The 15435-nt window shown below is 40.8% G+C and overlaps 1 protein-coding gene across 1 annotated transcript in view; it reads right to left on the bottom strand.

Moving 5' to 3' along the window:
* Positions 1-15435, bottom strand: part of kcnh3 (potassium voltage-gated channel, subfamily H (eag-related), member 3) — a 125276-nt gene that overhangs the window by 6746 nt on the left and 103095 nt on the right. Inside the window, exons 9-11 of the mRNA XM_046404170.1 lie at positions 14026-14225; positions 12754-13003; positions 3997-4211 (exon numbers count right to left, since the gene is read on the bottom strand). Of these exons, the coding sequence (XP_046260126.1) occupies positions 3997-4211; positions 12754-13003; positions 14026-14225 (665 nt within the window). The remainder of the gene's footprint in view (positions 1-3996; positions 4212-12753; positions 13004-14025; positions 14226-15435) is intronic.

Below are 15435 nucleotides of genomic sequence, written 5' to 3'. Positions count from 1 at the left end.
GCAATTGCACACTGCCAAGATTATAATGTATCATCTGAAAAAAGAATGTATGTGTAACTTGTTTGTAGGTGCTAACAGTCTGACTTCACCTACACGTTTAAACAAATTCATTATGTCCGTTTTAAAAACAATTGCTTTCATGATGGCAACATATTCTACCATTCTCTTCTACTGGCTTCAAAATAATAACAGTACCCATGGCCTAACGCAGAATGACTGGTGCAGTGAATAATGAGATGCACTGTATATCCCATCGCGCAGACAAGCCAACGCCCCTCTGCTTTCCTTTTCCCCCTGCTTTCTCCCGCTCTGAGCCTCACTCCTTCTCCTCTCTTTAATCAAGTCGCTCTCTTTTCCCTCAGTCCCTGCCTGCTCAGCACAGTCTCACTTTTTCTCCCCAAATCTTTCTCCCCCACTGCCCTCCTCTCAACCAACCCCTTCTACATCCATTCCCATCCTACTGTAAAGTATTTTTAGCTCTCTTGCTCTAATCTTAGCTCTGGAGGAAACCATGGAACGCTCTGCGATGCAGGGGTGTGTTATGTGTGCACGTGTTGGTGTGTGCTTGTCTGTGTGCGAGCATGTGGGTGTGTTGAAGTTTGCATCCCCATCATGTATATGTGATTGAGTCATGCTGCATGCATGCATGTATGATGTGTGAGTGCTTGCAAGGACAAACATCAAAAAGATGCTCTCTTTCTTATTTTTGGTGCAGCAATGTGAGGCGTGTGTGTGTGTGTGTTTATACAGTAGGTACAGCTTCAGGCAATAGATTGTCCTCCCAGTCATGTTTGTATTGCAAAGACTGAAGGGCATGAGAACACAGAGTACACAACATGCTGTAATATTCCCCCCTTTCTGCAGCACAGCTCAGTGCACCCAGTCAACTGGTTGCTCTTGCGTGTTGTACAGTTTTTTGCCTAAGGCCCTTGGGTCGTGACACTGTAACTCGTGAATCAGCAGAGAAGGACACTGAAAAATCAGCGATCTCTTAGATGATGACATAATCTCCTGCCTTCATGCTTGATTGGATCCCGATATTCCACTTCCTACTTTCCCTCTTCCTATCATCCTATCATGTTATCATTCATCCTTTCAGATTGCCTCCTGAAGTATCCGTTTAATAAGCTAGGTCCTGGATACCTGCATGCTTTCTTCTGTTTTCCAGCAGTCTTTTCTTGCATACATATGCAAACACACTCTCTGGCACAAACACACTCTTGGCTGCTGGTATCAGAAGGGTTTTGCATACATAACCAGGATGGACATCTGCAACCCAGGCATAAGATATTGGCAGCAGCTTGTGCACCTGGAATTATGCATCCCGCAAGTACTGCTACGAACACACGCTGATATGTGCACACATATACACATTTGCATCCCACTCACACTCTGCAGTCAGCGTGCTGTTCCTTGGAGAAACAAACTGCACTGCAGTGGAAAAGGATGACTTGAGGAAGAGCAAAACAGAAAACGAGATAGCCAAAGTTCCCCCTCCCCTTCATCTCTCCCCCGCCTCCTCCTCCTCCTCTATCTTCTCCTCGGCTGACTGGGCTATTTATATCGAGCAGAATCCAATCTTAGCAGCAGCTGCGGGGGACTCAGCCAGTCAGGGACAGCCCGTGCTTCCCCCCACACTATTTTTAGCAACAAGACAGCTTCAAACAGCAGCACTAAGCTATTCTTGTCCCTATGTTTGCTCCCTCTCCTGCTGTTGCACCAGCCAAAGATACACACTATGTGTTTGTGTCTACACATATCTGTGTGTGAATTTTTAAGTAGCAGTGGAGAGGCTGTACATACCTTTTATTCATGAGACCCCTCTTGAGGTAAGTGTCTCCCCAGGCTACCCATTAGTACCACATATAATTTAATTTACAATTTACACTTTCACAGCTGCACATAGAGTGGCATGTGGCATTAGGACTATCTGTAGATGGTGCATGAAGACAAAGCCACACAGACATGGCCGACATCACACAGCTACAGCAGTATATTGTTGCAACCATGGTGAAAAAATGTTTGCAAAGGGTTATTATAAAGAGTAACATTTCCTGTTTTCAAAAGGATCCTTTTTATGTCCTGACATGATATATTTTCTTTTTTACGTTATTATGACATGTTTTTTTGTTACCAGATACCAAATCCTTTTTTCCAAGAACCTTTCTTGTTAGAACAACATATCACTGTATGAAATGACCGGATGGCCAATCTGCCCGTCTACCTACGCACCTGCCTACCTGCATGCATTCTGAGTCTTCCACAAGGCTATGCAGATGTTGCTAAAGCTATTTGCGAGATAGCTGCTCAAGAATGGTTGGACACAAGTAACTATAGGAACAACGTGCTGCACTTTCGCAGCCACTGTGAATTTAGACTTAGGTTGGATATTTAACACACATTCAGTCAAATATGCAACCTAAAAGCTCGACCAGCTGTGAGCCAAAGAACCAATGTTACAATGTTAGTGACTGGTTCAGCAACTAAGCCAGGTACAGAAAGCACACACCCACAGCAGTGAACAGTAACTTCTGGGAATGGGTTGCCTTTTCAAACTGAGGAGCTTTCACGACAGCATACCAGTATATGATTGCGGCATTTAACAGAGTTGTTTATTTTTGCATCTATTGGAAAAAAAGGTTTAGATAGCTTGTTGAATGTAGCAAACTTGCCACTCACACAGGTCTCTCAGCCAGAAGTACAGGATGTGAGTGGATTTGGGAGGGGTCCTGAAAGGAGAGCTGGAACTTTTTCAGTTGGATACTTTCCAGTATCCAACTATCCAGTGTAGCAAGTCTTTCTTGTTTCTACAACATCACCATCACCAGCTTTCAACAAACCAAACAGTGCTCTGTCTCTGGCCCAGACAGAGGTGGAGGGGTGATGGTGGTGGATATGTGACAGTCTGTATTGAATATCTGAGGTTATCCATTTGACTACGTGCTTTGACACATGGGTGTATATGGAAGCCACCTGAGGTAAAGATGGGAGGTGGCAGTCTGCAACGGTGCTGAAAAGAGGGATGTGTGTTGCAGTGAATGCACGTTTGAGCACATGCACCGACATCCCTACCATCAGTCTGTGTAGTCTTTTGTGTTTTGCTAGAGCTATCAGGTGACAGATGTGGAGGGGAAGACTGACAGTCACATACACACTTGCAAACAAAACAAAAGAAACTCACACCTGTAATGCGTAAAAATAAATAAAAAAAAAGTTTGTTGCGATCAGAATATTTTTTCTCATGGTGACAGCAATAGAGTGCTCCAGTTGTACAGTTAAATGTTGACGGTGCCTTTACAGACTGTCCTAATGCCACATACATACCATTCTCTGACTTTACTGGACCATTTTCAGGACAAGATGTTTCATGGACAAGACATTATCACGGCTTTATATGTTTTATACAACAGAAAATAACTTGCTTGAAACCTACTGCGATTACTACTGTTCAGTCATAATTTAGAATTATCATTATAATAATTATAATTCATTATAATCTATTTTAATTGTCTTACTACTCTGTACAGCTACTACCATTATTATTGTTGCCACTATTGTTATCATAATCCCCATAGTACCTTCTGTATACTTCATCATTATCATTATCTATAGTTTGAATACTTCTGGTATTATTGCTGTTGCTACGCATCTCTGTTTGTGTGCTCCTTCTCTAGTCCCCCATGTTATGAGATTTGTGAATTGGTGCTATATAAGTTACCTGAATTGAATTGAATTATAACACACAATCCATATGAAAGAGCTGATTAAAAGTCTGAAGAAATTACAATTTTGCCACTGTCTACTCTACACAAACATAAAAATCCAACAACTCTGTTATACACTGGCAAACCCCTGACTGAAAGCAGTTCAAAATGTTTCATTGTCTCCTTAAGGCAATTTGAGACAAGACAGTTGGCAAACCTTAAAACACATAAAGAAACCAATTCACCGACAGCTCTGTGCCTGTTGACGCTCTACATGACTGCGTGTACTCACATCGGCTCCATGGCCCTCCCGCAGATTGTACGTGAGGTCGTGCTGTATCTCGCTGATGAACTTCTGGGCATACTCGGGGTAGAGTCGGAGGACCTCGCGGAGGCCCTTCAGGCTGATGTACTGCAGGTCACAGTAGGTCAGGGCCTTGACGTTGGCATTGGTCTTGATCACCTGCTCCTTCGTCAAGGAGTCTGAACCAATCAAATCTCCTTTACCTGAGGAGGTGCACCAACATCGAGGCAGATGTAAGACAAATACACAGAGAGATACACAGACACATTTATGCCTTTGAAGCAGCAATTCAGAGTGAGTATATTTTCACTGACTGTCTACACCTGAGGGTTAAATAAATTAAACACAGTGAGCTGCAGATCATCAGAGACAGAAGATCAAAGCAATGGACCAGCAAAGTTAGTAACAAAGATAGGTGGGAGAGTGTGTTGGACTGTATGTTTAATGCAGGAATACTTCATTTTCTGCAAACAGATACCACCTGCACACTTGAATAGAGTCATTATAGTTGGCCTGTTGCATGTTTTGTTTGGTGGCAAAGTAACATGCTAACTACTGCTGGGTCCTTAGGTCTGAAAGATAAAGCAATTAAAAAGTTATAGAGCTGATTTTTCATATTAAGATTACTAGTCAGTCAGGCAAATAAGGCTAGAAAACCACCCAAGCCAAGCAAAGCTTTCTGCCAGAGCTAGAAACATGGGAACAGAAAAACTGCAAATTACAGAAATAACAACTTTTATTTTGGTGTATTTTCTCGAAAACTAGCATTTTAGCAAACACAAAATATATTTGACACGATCAAAGTCAAAGTGTGATAGACTGAGCAGGATGTTTTAACTTGAAATGTAATCATTGAAGCTTTGAAACTTTGACATGCAAGTGCTGAAACCAGCTGTAGACACTAAAAATGTCTGACATGTCAGTTTATGGCTAAGAAATGAAAGCACAGTAAGCACAGTAAGTGACATATAAGTTAACCCGCTTCCCTCTAACACAGTTTTTACATTGTGTGCACAATGATGTTGAAGGGATGAAAACATCAGCACCCATCCGAAATCAGTTCACATAAACAACTGGTGATACAGTCTGATTATAAGACCAGTGTTCAGTGGCTCTCAAAGAGCTGTGTCAAGCCTGACAAAATAAGCCTGATGATGTCAACAGGGTTACCTTTGTTTTAGAGCAGACACCACAAATTCATATCAGGTAGGGGACGTAAAAAGGAGGCACTGTCAAGTTGCTTTATTGTACATATGCACCATAATAGTAATTAAAATGCCAGGATATGTCAGCCTTCTGGAAGAAGAATATAACTGAAAATGACTTGTGTTTCATAATGTCAAGTTTGTGAACTTTACTACATCACTGAAGTGAGAGCAATTTTTTTCTCCTGGTGAAAATTTACTGCAGGATCTTTACATATGATTGTAAAGGACACCATTCACTGTCTTTTATGCTATTTAAGGCTAGAAGATTATTTTTGAAAGCTCTGATGAGGAAAAAAGTTTGTCCCGTAAATGCAAAGCAGAGAAGCTCTCCCATTTCACTAAAGGGTGCTGATGATAATAAGACTCAGACTGTTCAGACTTCTATTCGCAATACCCCCTTATTGTTAACGGGATATAAACATGCAGTATGTCTGCGCAATATATTTCATAAAAATAATTAACTGAACACACAGCACAAAAAGGAAATGGAAATACAGGAAACATTCATTTCATGTGAGGCCCCTGCGGACCAAACAGGCTGCTTCAGGGCTGCACAGCCACACAGCTGAGAACAGAGCAGTGAGGAAAAGAAAGAGGGGGCTGGAGAGAAACAGGCACAGAGGGAACACAGGCAAAATGGAGGGAGGCAGGGCAGGGAAGGGCAGGGGTGAGCAGGGACCTAAAATGGGTGATGGAGTGTGGAGGAGGACTGAAAGGAAGGAGGGTGAGAAAATGAGGGAAAGAAAGATGATGAAGAGGAACTGAGCACAGTGCGGGGGTGGCCACAGACTGGCATGGGTTGACTGAGGAGAAATGGATGTGTGGGGTGAGAAAAGCAAGAAAGAAGGGGGGGGGGGGAGCTCTGAGCATGCCATGTGAACAATAGCAGCTATCATACATATAGACATATCCCTCTGCCTCTCTCTGAACCTGTTACCACCTTTACATCCTGGATCAATACTGTCCTGTAGTTGCCTGCATCCCCCAGTCTGTGCTTTTGCTGAATTTGGCGTGATGGCTTCTTCACATGTTCGGTCTGTCTTGCTATCTTTTTCACATCATTCACACTTCTGCTCCTCCACGTCTTTTAATTCCCACCCCCGACCTTAGTTCAGCTCCAATTGTCTTTTGTCACAGAGATGATGGGTGGGAACAGAGCCAAGAGCTACAACTGTGTCAGGAAATGCTTTTTCTCATAATCGCATCAAAATGTTAAACTGAGCAGTAGATAATACTTGAAAGTGACATTTAACAGTGTCTATGTGTCTAGTCTGAGTATAGGTTAAAAAGACTGCATGTCACTACCAGCTTGTCTGTATTTCTGGTCCTTGCGCTAAAATTGTGATATTTCAAACATCACTTGTTTTTTTGTTGTCATTGTCACAAATGTGGCACAGCAGCTACATAACGCGCCGGCGCGTCCTTATCACAAGACCACTTTAAGACGACGTAGCTGCAAGACGCAGCCTCGCTGAATCTCAGTTTTTTTTTGTGTCGAAAGTGGGCACTTCAAACTATATACCAGTTTTTAAATTTTGTTAATATGTCAAGTAAAACCCGAGTTATGATAAAAAATATACGCACTGTTTTTTTCATGACCATTGCCATCACGTTTGGTGCGCGTTTGGGGCGCGCATTTTATTCAAGAAGACGCAGTAAACACCAGCGCATTGAGCGCACTTCATTCAGCGCATTTCAGCGCATTTTCCCCAGTCGGATTTTAGAGTTTTGTGTGATTTTAGGTCCAGTGTGTCAATACAGTATGTCAAAATGAAAAAAACAACAGTAAATCACACTCGTGAGGTTGTGCTGATCAAAAATGATTCCAAAATGGCAAGATAAAAAAAATTCTAAGTTGAAATATAAAATTAGAATCAAAAATAGTCAACAACTGACAATTATACATGACTTCAGAGGGTTAATAGGACTGGCATAATGAAGTCTTACCATACTAACTAATTAGGCAGGTTGACGTGGTGGGGGTGGGTTGGGTACTGATTTGGTGTGATGGTCGAAGTAAAGTTCAATTTAAGATCAAATTTACAGGCTGATGTTACTGATGGGGTGGTAGCATCATTGCTATTACCACCATGTTTCATTTGTCACACATGGATCCAAATGTTTATATAGCCCTTTCAAATTACATTTACTTCGTTGTTTGATGTAGAAAAATCTGTAGTTATGAGCTGCAGCGTAGAATATACAGGAATTTGATTTGGTGTGTGTGTGAGAGCGTGTGTAAACATTGTGTGCAATATGAGATAGATAAATATGCATATCAGCACAGACACAGCATAATCTCTGGAAGAATGCTATAGATCCAAGTCTCGGTGAAGGCCGTGATGGGCTATACCATGTGAAGACCTTTCTGGGCTCTGCTCAAGCCTTGCAGAGCCTCCATGCTTCAGCATTAAAAATCAAGGTGCTTTAATAATGTAAAATCTATTCATTATTAATACAAGCACAGCACCACATTCCAACTATTGATGTGTGTGTGTGTGTGTGTGTGTGTGTGTGTAGTGATCAAGATCAAATATGGGCCGGGGGCTTGGCATTTGAAGATAAATCCACTTCTTGTCTCACAAACACGCACACACAAGCACCAACAGAAATGCAGGCACACAGGTATGGACCATTAATTTAATACATCTTGACCTTTTGAGAAGCTGGCTTTTGTGACATGTACATCTGTCCTTCCCCTTCCTCCCACATCATCTTGTCTGTTTCACATTCGCAAAAACACACCTCACAAAAGCTGTTTGCTGGATTAGTGTTGCCAAGGCTTTGAAGCACATTCACGGGAAATTAGATTTCAGCTTCAAGACAGCCAACCAGTACAAATTAGCTGTTGTTACAGGTGTGACATTATGTCCGACCACACAATTTCGAATTTGTTAGATTTTTCTTTCAGTGTTGGTTGTCTTTCACAATCACTGCTAAATGTTGGTTGAGTTTCAATTTTTTTTCTTGTGTGTGTCTGCAAATGTAAGTACCCCTCAAAAAAGTAAACCTCTGAAGCAACACAAGGATTAGCTTCCAGTGTTACCAGAGGCATTAAGAAAAGGGAGTGTTATGTACACTCCATTCACCCTGTTTAGCCAGGTTGTTACACAGCACTGTTAGATCACTGGGGCACAGCGTAGTCCACACATAAAGAGCAAGTGACTGCGCTGCAGATTTGCAGCATTTTGAGTGTAGTCTGCTGCATTTTGTAGCAGCAGTCCAGAACAATCAAATATGAATATGTGATAACTTATAACTTCAAATTACTTTTTCGATTATTTGCTTTGGTAAATAATGACAGTTCCTATCAGTTTCATCTTGTGTTTGATGCTAGCTAGAAAATAGCATGCTAACTAAGATGGTTAACATAATAAGCTTTATATGAGCGTGTACAGATTGTCATTACGCAAATGTAGCATTGAGATAAAAAAAAAGGGCAGCACCGAAATGCAGCTTCACAGTTGGTAATATCTTGTAACATCTTGTCAATTGTCAAGAAATTAATCAGTTTTGTGATGTGACATATTCGAGGCTAAATGCACGGTATTTAATTTCTGCCACTAGTGGTCTTTCAGTCAAAACAAAGAAAACTAATGTAGTTTAACAACATACTCTCAGTGAAGGCCTTGACATGATCATGTGGGAGCCATTCTTAAACAACCACCATTGCCAATAAAAATGTATAGGGCCTATGTAACTGAAGAGCTCAAAGGAAAAAGCTGCGCAACCCGGTGGGGTTTTTACAGCTGAGAAAGCAACAGAGTTGACCCATCTTGTTAATGAAAACTAAAAATGAAAATTAAAACTAACTAACTGCTAAATCAAACAACTCTATAAAGCATGCAGAGTTGAACTACGACCTAAAGCTAGCCTACAACCTACAACATCTGTCAAAAGTCGCTAACCTACTAAATACTATAAAGATTATACTAACTACTAAATTAACACTAAAATATCTATGCTCACAGTACCATGAATCAAATCAGTCACAACATTAAATCTACATAATCTGCTGAAACAGTTACAAACACCCACAAAATTCAGTTGCAATAGGAAGAGGACAGTTGATACAAAAATAGGAAGAAAAAAAGTGATTTAGGGGTTTAGTTACTCTTCATCATGGTTTAAAATTTTACTTTGTTACTTTGTCAAAGTTAGGGGGTCTCTGTCATCATGGTTACAATAAGAAATACATGGTTGTGGTTATACCATAGATTTATATTGAAGAGTTCAATACCAAAGATATCCAAAGATGACGCATATTCATCATCCATCCATTTTCTATACCGCTTATCCGTCAGGGTCGCGGGGGAGCTGGAGCCTATCCCAGCTGACTACGGGCGAGAGGCGGGGTTCACCCTGGACTGGTCGCCAGTCAATCGCAGGGCCAACACACAAAGACAAACAACCACACACTCTCACACTCACACCTAGGGGCAATTTAGAGTAGCTAATTAACCTAATGTGCATGTTTTTGGTATTGTGGGAGGAAGCTGGAGTACCCGGAGAAAACCCACGCAGGCACAGGGAGAACATGCAAACTCCACATAGAAGGGCCCAGACCGGGATTCGAACCTGGAACCCTCTTGCTATGAGGCGACAGTGCTAACCACTGCACCACCGTGCCGCCCAACGCATATTCATTTAATTGCAAATTCTTTGCCTGATGCATATAATGCCTTTTGGGCTGCGGGGGAATTTCTTGCTACAATAATGCAAGTAGCTACTGAAAAAAAAATTGAAACAAGGCTGAGCGGCGCGGCATACGCAGGTCTAAATAATACATCAATGGGTTATGCAATGTTGTATGGTAAAACATTGTCAGCTAGAAACAGGACATCCACCCAGCCATAAATATACATCATACTAGGACACTGGCTGAAACAACATAAGTAGTGTCACATAAAACAGAAAATTAAAGATGGAAAGAATTAGCAAAACAAAAGCAAAGAAAGACCCAGTGCATCATGACATGGCTGCTCACATTTAATGTAAATACAAACACCGCATTTGATTTGTCCCTTGGAAATTTTCATTCCAAGTGTTATTCAAAAAAATTCGAACCTCGTCCTTAGAAATGTTGAAAAAATGAGAAAGGGAGAATAACTTGAAGAAATTTTACCTTGAACAGAAACCAAGAAGAGACACAAAAAAGGAACAGTATGGACTGAAAGATAGTGGGAATATTTAGACCAAAGTTCTGTTTTATATCACAGCACAAAGACAGCATAAAGACTACAGTTTTACTCACTGCAGTTTAGAATGGATCTTTCATCAGACTGTGACAGCTGACATTTTGAAATACCCGTCAATCTGGTGTCGTTAAAAATACAAATGGTTCTACAAGAGATAGTTCGAACGTTTAACATTAACACAGTAACTTCCTTACTTTTGTTGGTAGAAACAACAAATTTATATGCCAATTTTTTTTTCAGTCTAATTTGTTTTAGAACCTAATTTATTTTATTTTATCTTTATTAGTCAAGTTTGCTTTAACACTGCCCGAGACTCTTATTTTGGTAATAACTGCAGTAGCATTTTAAACCATGACCATAAGAGTTCATATTGGCATGTTCCTACAGCAGTTAGAAATAACACGATTGCAAGCTGCCTACAAAACGTTCCCTTCACCCTGAATAGAGTACTAATTACAGCTGCTGGCTGCAAGTGAAGACAAGAAGGCTTCCAGCTCTCATGACAGCCCTTATAACAATACTTCAGTCAATTATGCTGCACCGTCATAACTTTTGTAAGATAACTCATTACTTTCCCAGACATGTTATTTTGGTGGATTTAAAAGATATTTTCTTAGATGTGTGTGAACCCTCATAGCTGCATTTGTTGTCGAACATACAATAATCTGTTTCCTGGAAATCTTTTGGAAATTTGGAATCTTGGGCGGCACGGTGGTGCAGTAGCTAGTGCTGTTGCCTCATGGCAAGAGGGTCCCAGGTTCGAATCCCGATCTGGGCCCTTCTGTATGGAGTTTGCATGTTTCCCCCCGTGCCTGTGTGGGTTTTCTCCGGCTTCCTCCCACAATCCCAAACACAAGCACATTAGGTTAATTGGCTGCTCTACTTTGCCCCTAGGTGTGAGCATGTGGTTGTGATGTGAATGTATGAATTTGAAATCTTTCAGCAAACTCATCAGAATTTCCTCAGTTGTTTGTTTCTTTTCTTTTTTTTTTTCCTAATCCTAATTTCCTCTGATGAAGTCTAAATTGTTATTCGGCTATTGTCCATCTGACACTGGAGTGTACAACTCACTACAGACATCCTCATTTCATTCATTCACTCATCTCTTTTTCAGTATCTATACTCTGTTGCCATATGCGAGGTCTGATAGCAAGACTCCTCACATCTCTATTCACACCGGATTGAAGGATTACTCTGTATAGTTCACAGGCTCAACACTGCGGGAAGCTTGGACTCTGTGTGTGTGTGTGTCAAGCATGGTAATGACTCAAGCAGCAGCGCACAAACAACAGCTCTTTATCAGCTTGCTCTCAGCCCTGCCCCCCCTGTTGTTTGAGTGATCCACACACACACACACACACACACACACACACACCTATCTGTCCTCTCTTTCTTTCAGTCTCCCTCATCAACCCAATTTCCACTCCAATCCTGATCAAGTTGCTCTGCAGGCCCAGTTCGATGAAACCAAAGACAGTGAAAAATCCGAACTGTACTCACTGAGCTGAGAGATGAGCTCTCTCTTCTTTTTTAAATCCAAAGTCCACACTTCATTAACAGCAGTTGATATCAAACAGCTGCATATTCACCTGGTTGTCAGAGTTTTCTTAAATTGACGATTCTCACCTTCATTAACTATGTATAGCAGTGTCCCGCAGATAACAATCATCTCACATCCTCTCATTAAGTCTCCGCTTGACGAATAAACGGCTATCAAAGCCATGGGTGTGCTCGGTAGTTTTTATCCAGTGTATCTCAGGTTTACACAAAATTTCCTTCAATTAATGGACCATACTTTTTAGTCTAATTAGGTAAATAGCATGTCATTATACAACTTGACAGTCAAGAAATCTAATCTGACACTTTTTGAAAGCTCCTCACTTTCACTAAAGACACAACATTATTAGTTTAAATGATGTTATTCCTTGAGGTAATAAAAGGAATGTAAGAAAATAACTCAGATATTGAACACAAGTAAAAGCAAGTATGTTTTTGGAGCTATTTCAGAATTTTGTTTGGCTCAACCAACCCCCCAAAATAAATAATAAATCAAGCAAAAAATCAATAGAACACAATGTTCTGACAAAACACATGAACGTATTCTGCCGTTTTCTAATATCTTTCCTAACTTTGTAAATTAAATTAAATCTTACCAAAAAAACTGCTTATCTCTCCATCCAGATGTTTTCATTTTATATTTTATAGGAGCAGTGCACACTGAATAATATCTCTGTTTCACTGTTTGCCAAGGGGAAAGGTTGCCCTTTTTAGGGATCCACAACATGCACATGAGCATGAACATTTCTATCTGTAACCATCACCCTGTTCCTCTGACTTACCCAATATGGCCAACACAGTGTTGTCTTTCAGAACCTCCATGGACCCCGAGCAGACAAAGTAGATGGCCTGCAGGGCGTCTCCTTGCCGGATAAGGAACTCTCCCGGAGCACAGAAGGAGGTCTTGATAATGAGGGACAGGGAGCGCAGGCAGCCCCTGCTGGCAGACTCAAACAGAGGAAGCTGGAGCAACTCCTTGTTCAGGTGCATGGCGATATCGGCCCTCAGCTCATCTGGAAAGTCCTTCAGTAGCTGTAAAGTGAGAGTAGGTTGACACTTAACAGGTGTTCTGTCCTAAGACTTGTCATGGCTGCTTCGGCTAAACAGCAGGCTGCTTCCACACAGCCACTAACAAAGATCTACCTTCTTTAATTAGCTGAAAGAATTTCTTTTTTAAAGGGAAAAATGTGGAGCAGAATGAAAGCTCAATTAACCTTTGTTTTTACTGCAAACACTTTGACCTATCTAACACAGTTGTAACTAACAACATTATTAACTGCTTCACGGTACTGCATTGATTCCTGGAACAAAGCATGCTTATCAGTAATTAGATCCCTTGTATTGCTATTACTAATATTACTAGGGATTCAATTGTAACAATAAAGAAACAAGAGTGCTCTGATGTGGATAAAGCAATCACGAACCACGTTATCAAGATTTACTCTGACAGCAAAATGATATATTCACTAAAGAAATCCAGAACATGAAGTGACCTGTCCTCCTTTAAACCTCACTGCTAATATTGTAGAGAAGCCTTCTGTTTTCTGTGTGCAAGACATATATTTTTTTTAAATTTGTTTGCTTGTTTTGTTTTGATTGGTTAAAATGTCATTTACATCCCTCTGGTTCTCACTCCTCATCTTGAAAAAAAAAAGACATGTTTAAAAGATTGGGTACGAAAGAAAAGGTTTGGGAGCCACTGCAGGGCCACTTCACCCACGATTAAACAGACAAAAAACGAGAACACCAACAAACCTCAGTGGTTTTATTGGTGTTTCAATGGGACTACTTCCTGCTGAATGTTGAAAAAGTAATTAGGATTTTTGACTACACTGTGCATTGCAAGTGGTTCACCTCAAATACTCTTTGTATTGGCGTGGTGGTGAAAAGTTCAGATGCAGGTATTTCTACACCAACTGAAACAATTTGTAAGGAAACCACTTTTTTCTGTTTTGTTACATAGGTGAAGTGTTCGTAAAATCAATATAAATGGTGCAACTTACAATTATACACTTTTGCGTTGAGTGTTGAAGTGATACAAGCACTCTCCTCACCTCACTAACGTCTATTCCATTGTTGACCGACCATGTGGTCTGGAAGCACTCCAGCATGCGCTGCTCCATGGCTTTGGGCAGCCGATGCACCCTGATGAAGTCCTTCAGGTCCTTGGTGCGGGTGTGGTAGAGTGAACGGCGTGAGTACATCCTCTGGATGATCGCTGTCACATTGCCAAACACCACCGCATGCATCAGTGCTGGAGACAGAGGAAAGCTGGTGTGTTAGCATGATTCAGATTAAATTACAGAGTTATTTTATTGGCTTTTTGTTTTGAATGGCCTTCAGGAAAATCCTGTGATGATTGTGCACAGCAGAAAGCTTTACAGGATGTCTTTATAAGCTCCCACAAGTTAAAGAGCATAGGGCTTAAAACGACTTAACTGTAGAACCACCATAAAGCACTGCCTCAAGTGGATTACTGATTTCATAAAATAGCAGTAACACACTAGTGAAAGAAAAATAATCCCAGTTGTTGAATAAATCTTGTAATGAACAGAACACTGGTAAGACAACTCAATTGTTATTGTAAAACTGAAAACAGCTCTGATCCTAATGACTCTTGGTGTAGGTTTGTAAAAAACATGTCCACAATCACAGTCAAGTTGCTTTATATGTGAACACACCTAACCAACCAGTGAGGCCTGGAACGATCTTATTTCATAATGTACTTGCCCGAGTGTGCTGCATGGTGGTTTCTCTCCGTAAATTTAATTCCTGCCCAAGTAGAAAAGCTGCTGAAACAGCGTTCAGACCAGAGGACGCTTACACAGTCCACTGAAACCCAGACTAATGACATTATTTTAACATGACTGCATCTTAAAGCAGGACGACCCACCTCACGCTTTGAAAAAAATGTATAAATATATTTCAGTCACAGCTTAAGGGCAATCACTGCTTCACGGCAGCTCACCCCTGGCTCTGAACTCAGTATGAGGATAAAGTTCTGGCGGACTAATGAAGCTATAGTCTCCTCTCTTCGCTCTTGATAGAGCTCGATAGAGGACCATGCTCACCCACCCCAAAAGGAAAAGGACAGCTTTAATATATTGTAACAATAGTTGTCATATATGTTTCTCTTATTGTCAACAAATCAAACCAACAATATATTAGTCTGTCTCTCAGTAGCTTCTGACTTCACTTCTATGTCATTAGCATTCAGCTCTAAGCTTACGGGACTAAAATAGTAACAGTGACATTTTGGCACTGAAATAAAATTTACTGTTGAAAGCAAAATGTGAACTGAAAAAGAAAATCCTGTGTGATTTGTGTATCTACGTTCTAATGAGAAACACCACTCCTGATCTGCTACGGAGCCAAAAACACAGCACACACACACACACACACAACAACACACAACTCACATAGAGCTTCCTCTATTTCAGCTGAAATTCCCAAACCACAAGAAT

This window comes from Scatophagus argus, chromosome 11 (genome assembly GCF_020382885.2).
Source record: "Scatophagus argus isolate fScaArg1 chromosome 11, fScaArg1.pri, whole genome shotgun sequence".
Classification (NCBI taxonomy): domain Eukaryota; kingdom Metazoa; phylum Chordata; class Actinopteri; family Scatophagidae; genus Scatophagus; species Scatophagus argus.
The sequence above is the reverse complement of the archived record's forward strand: the minus strand, read 5'-3'. Positions and strand labels throughout refer to the sequence as shown.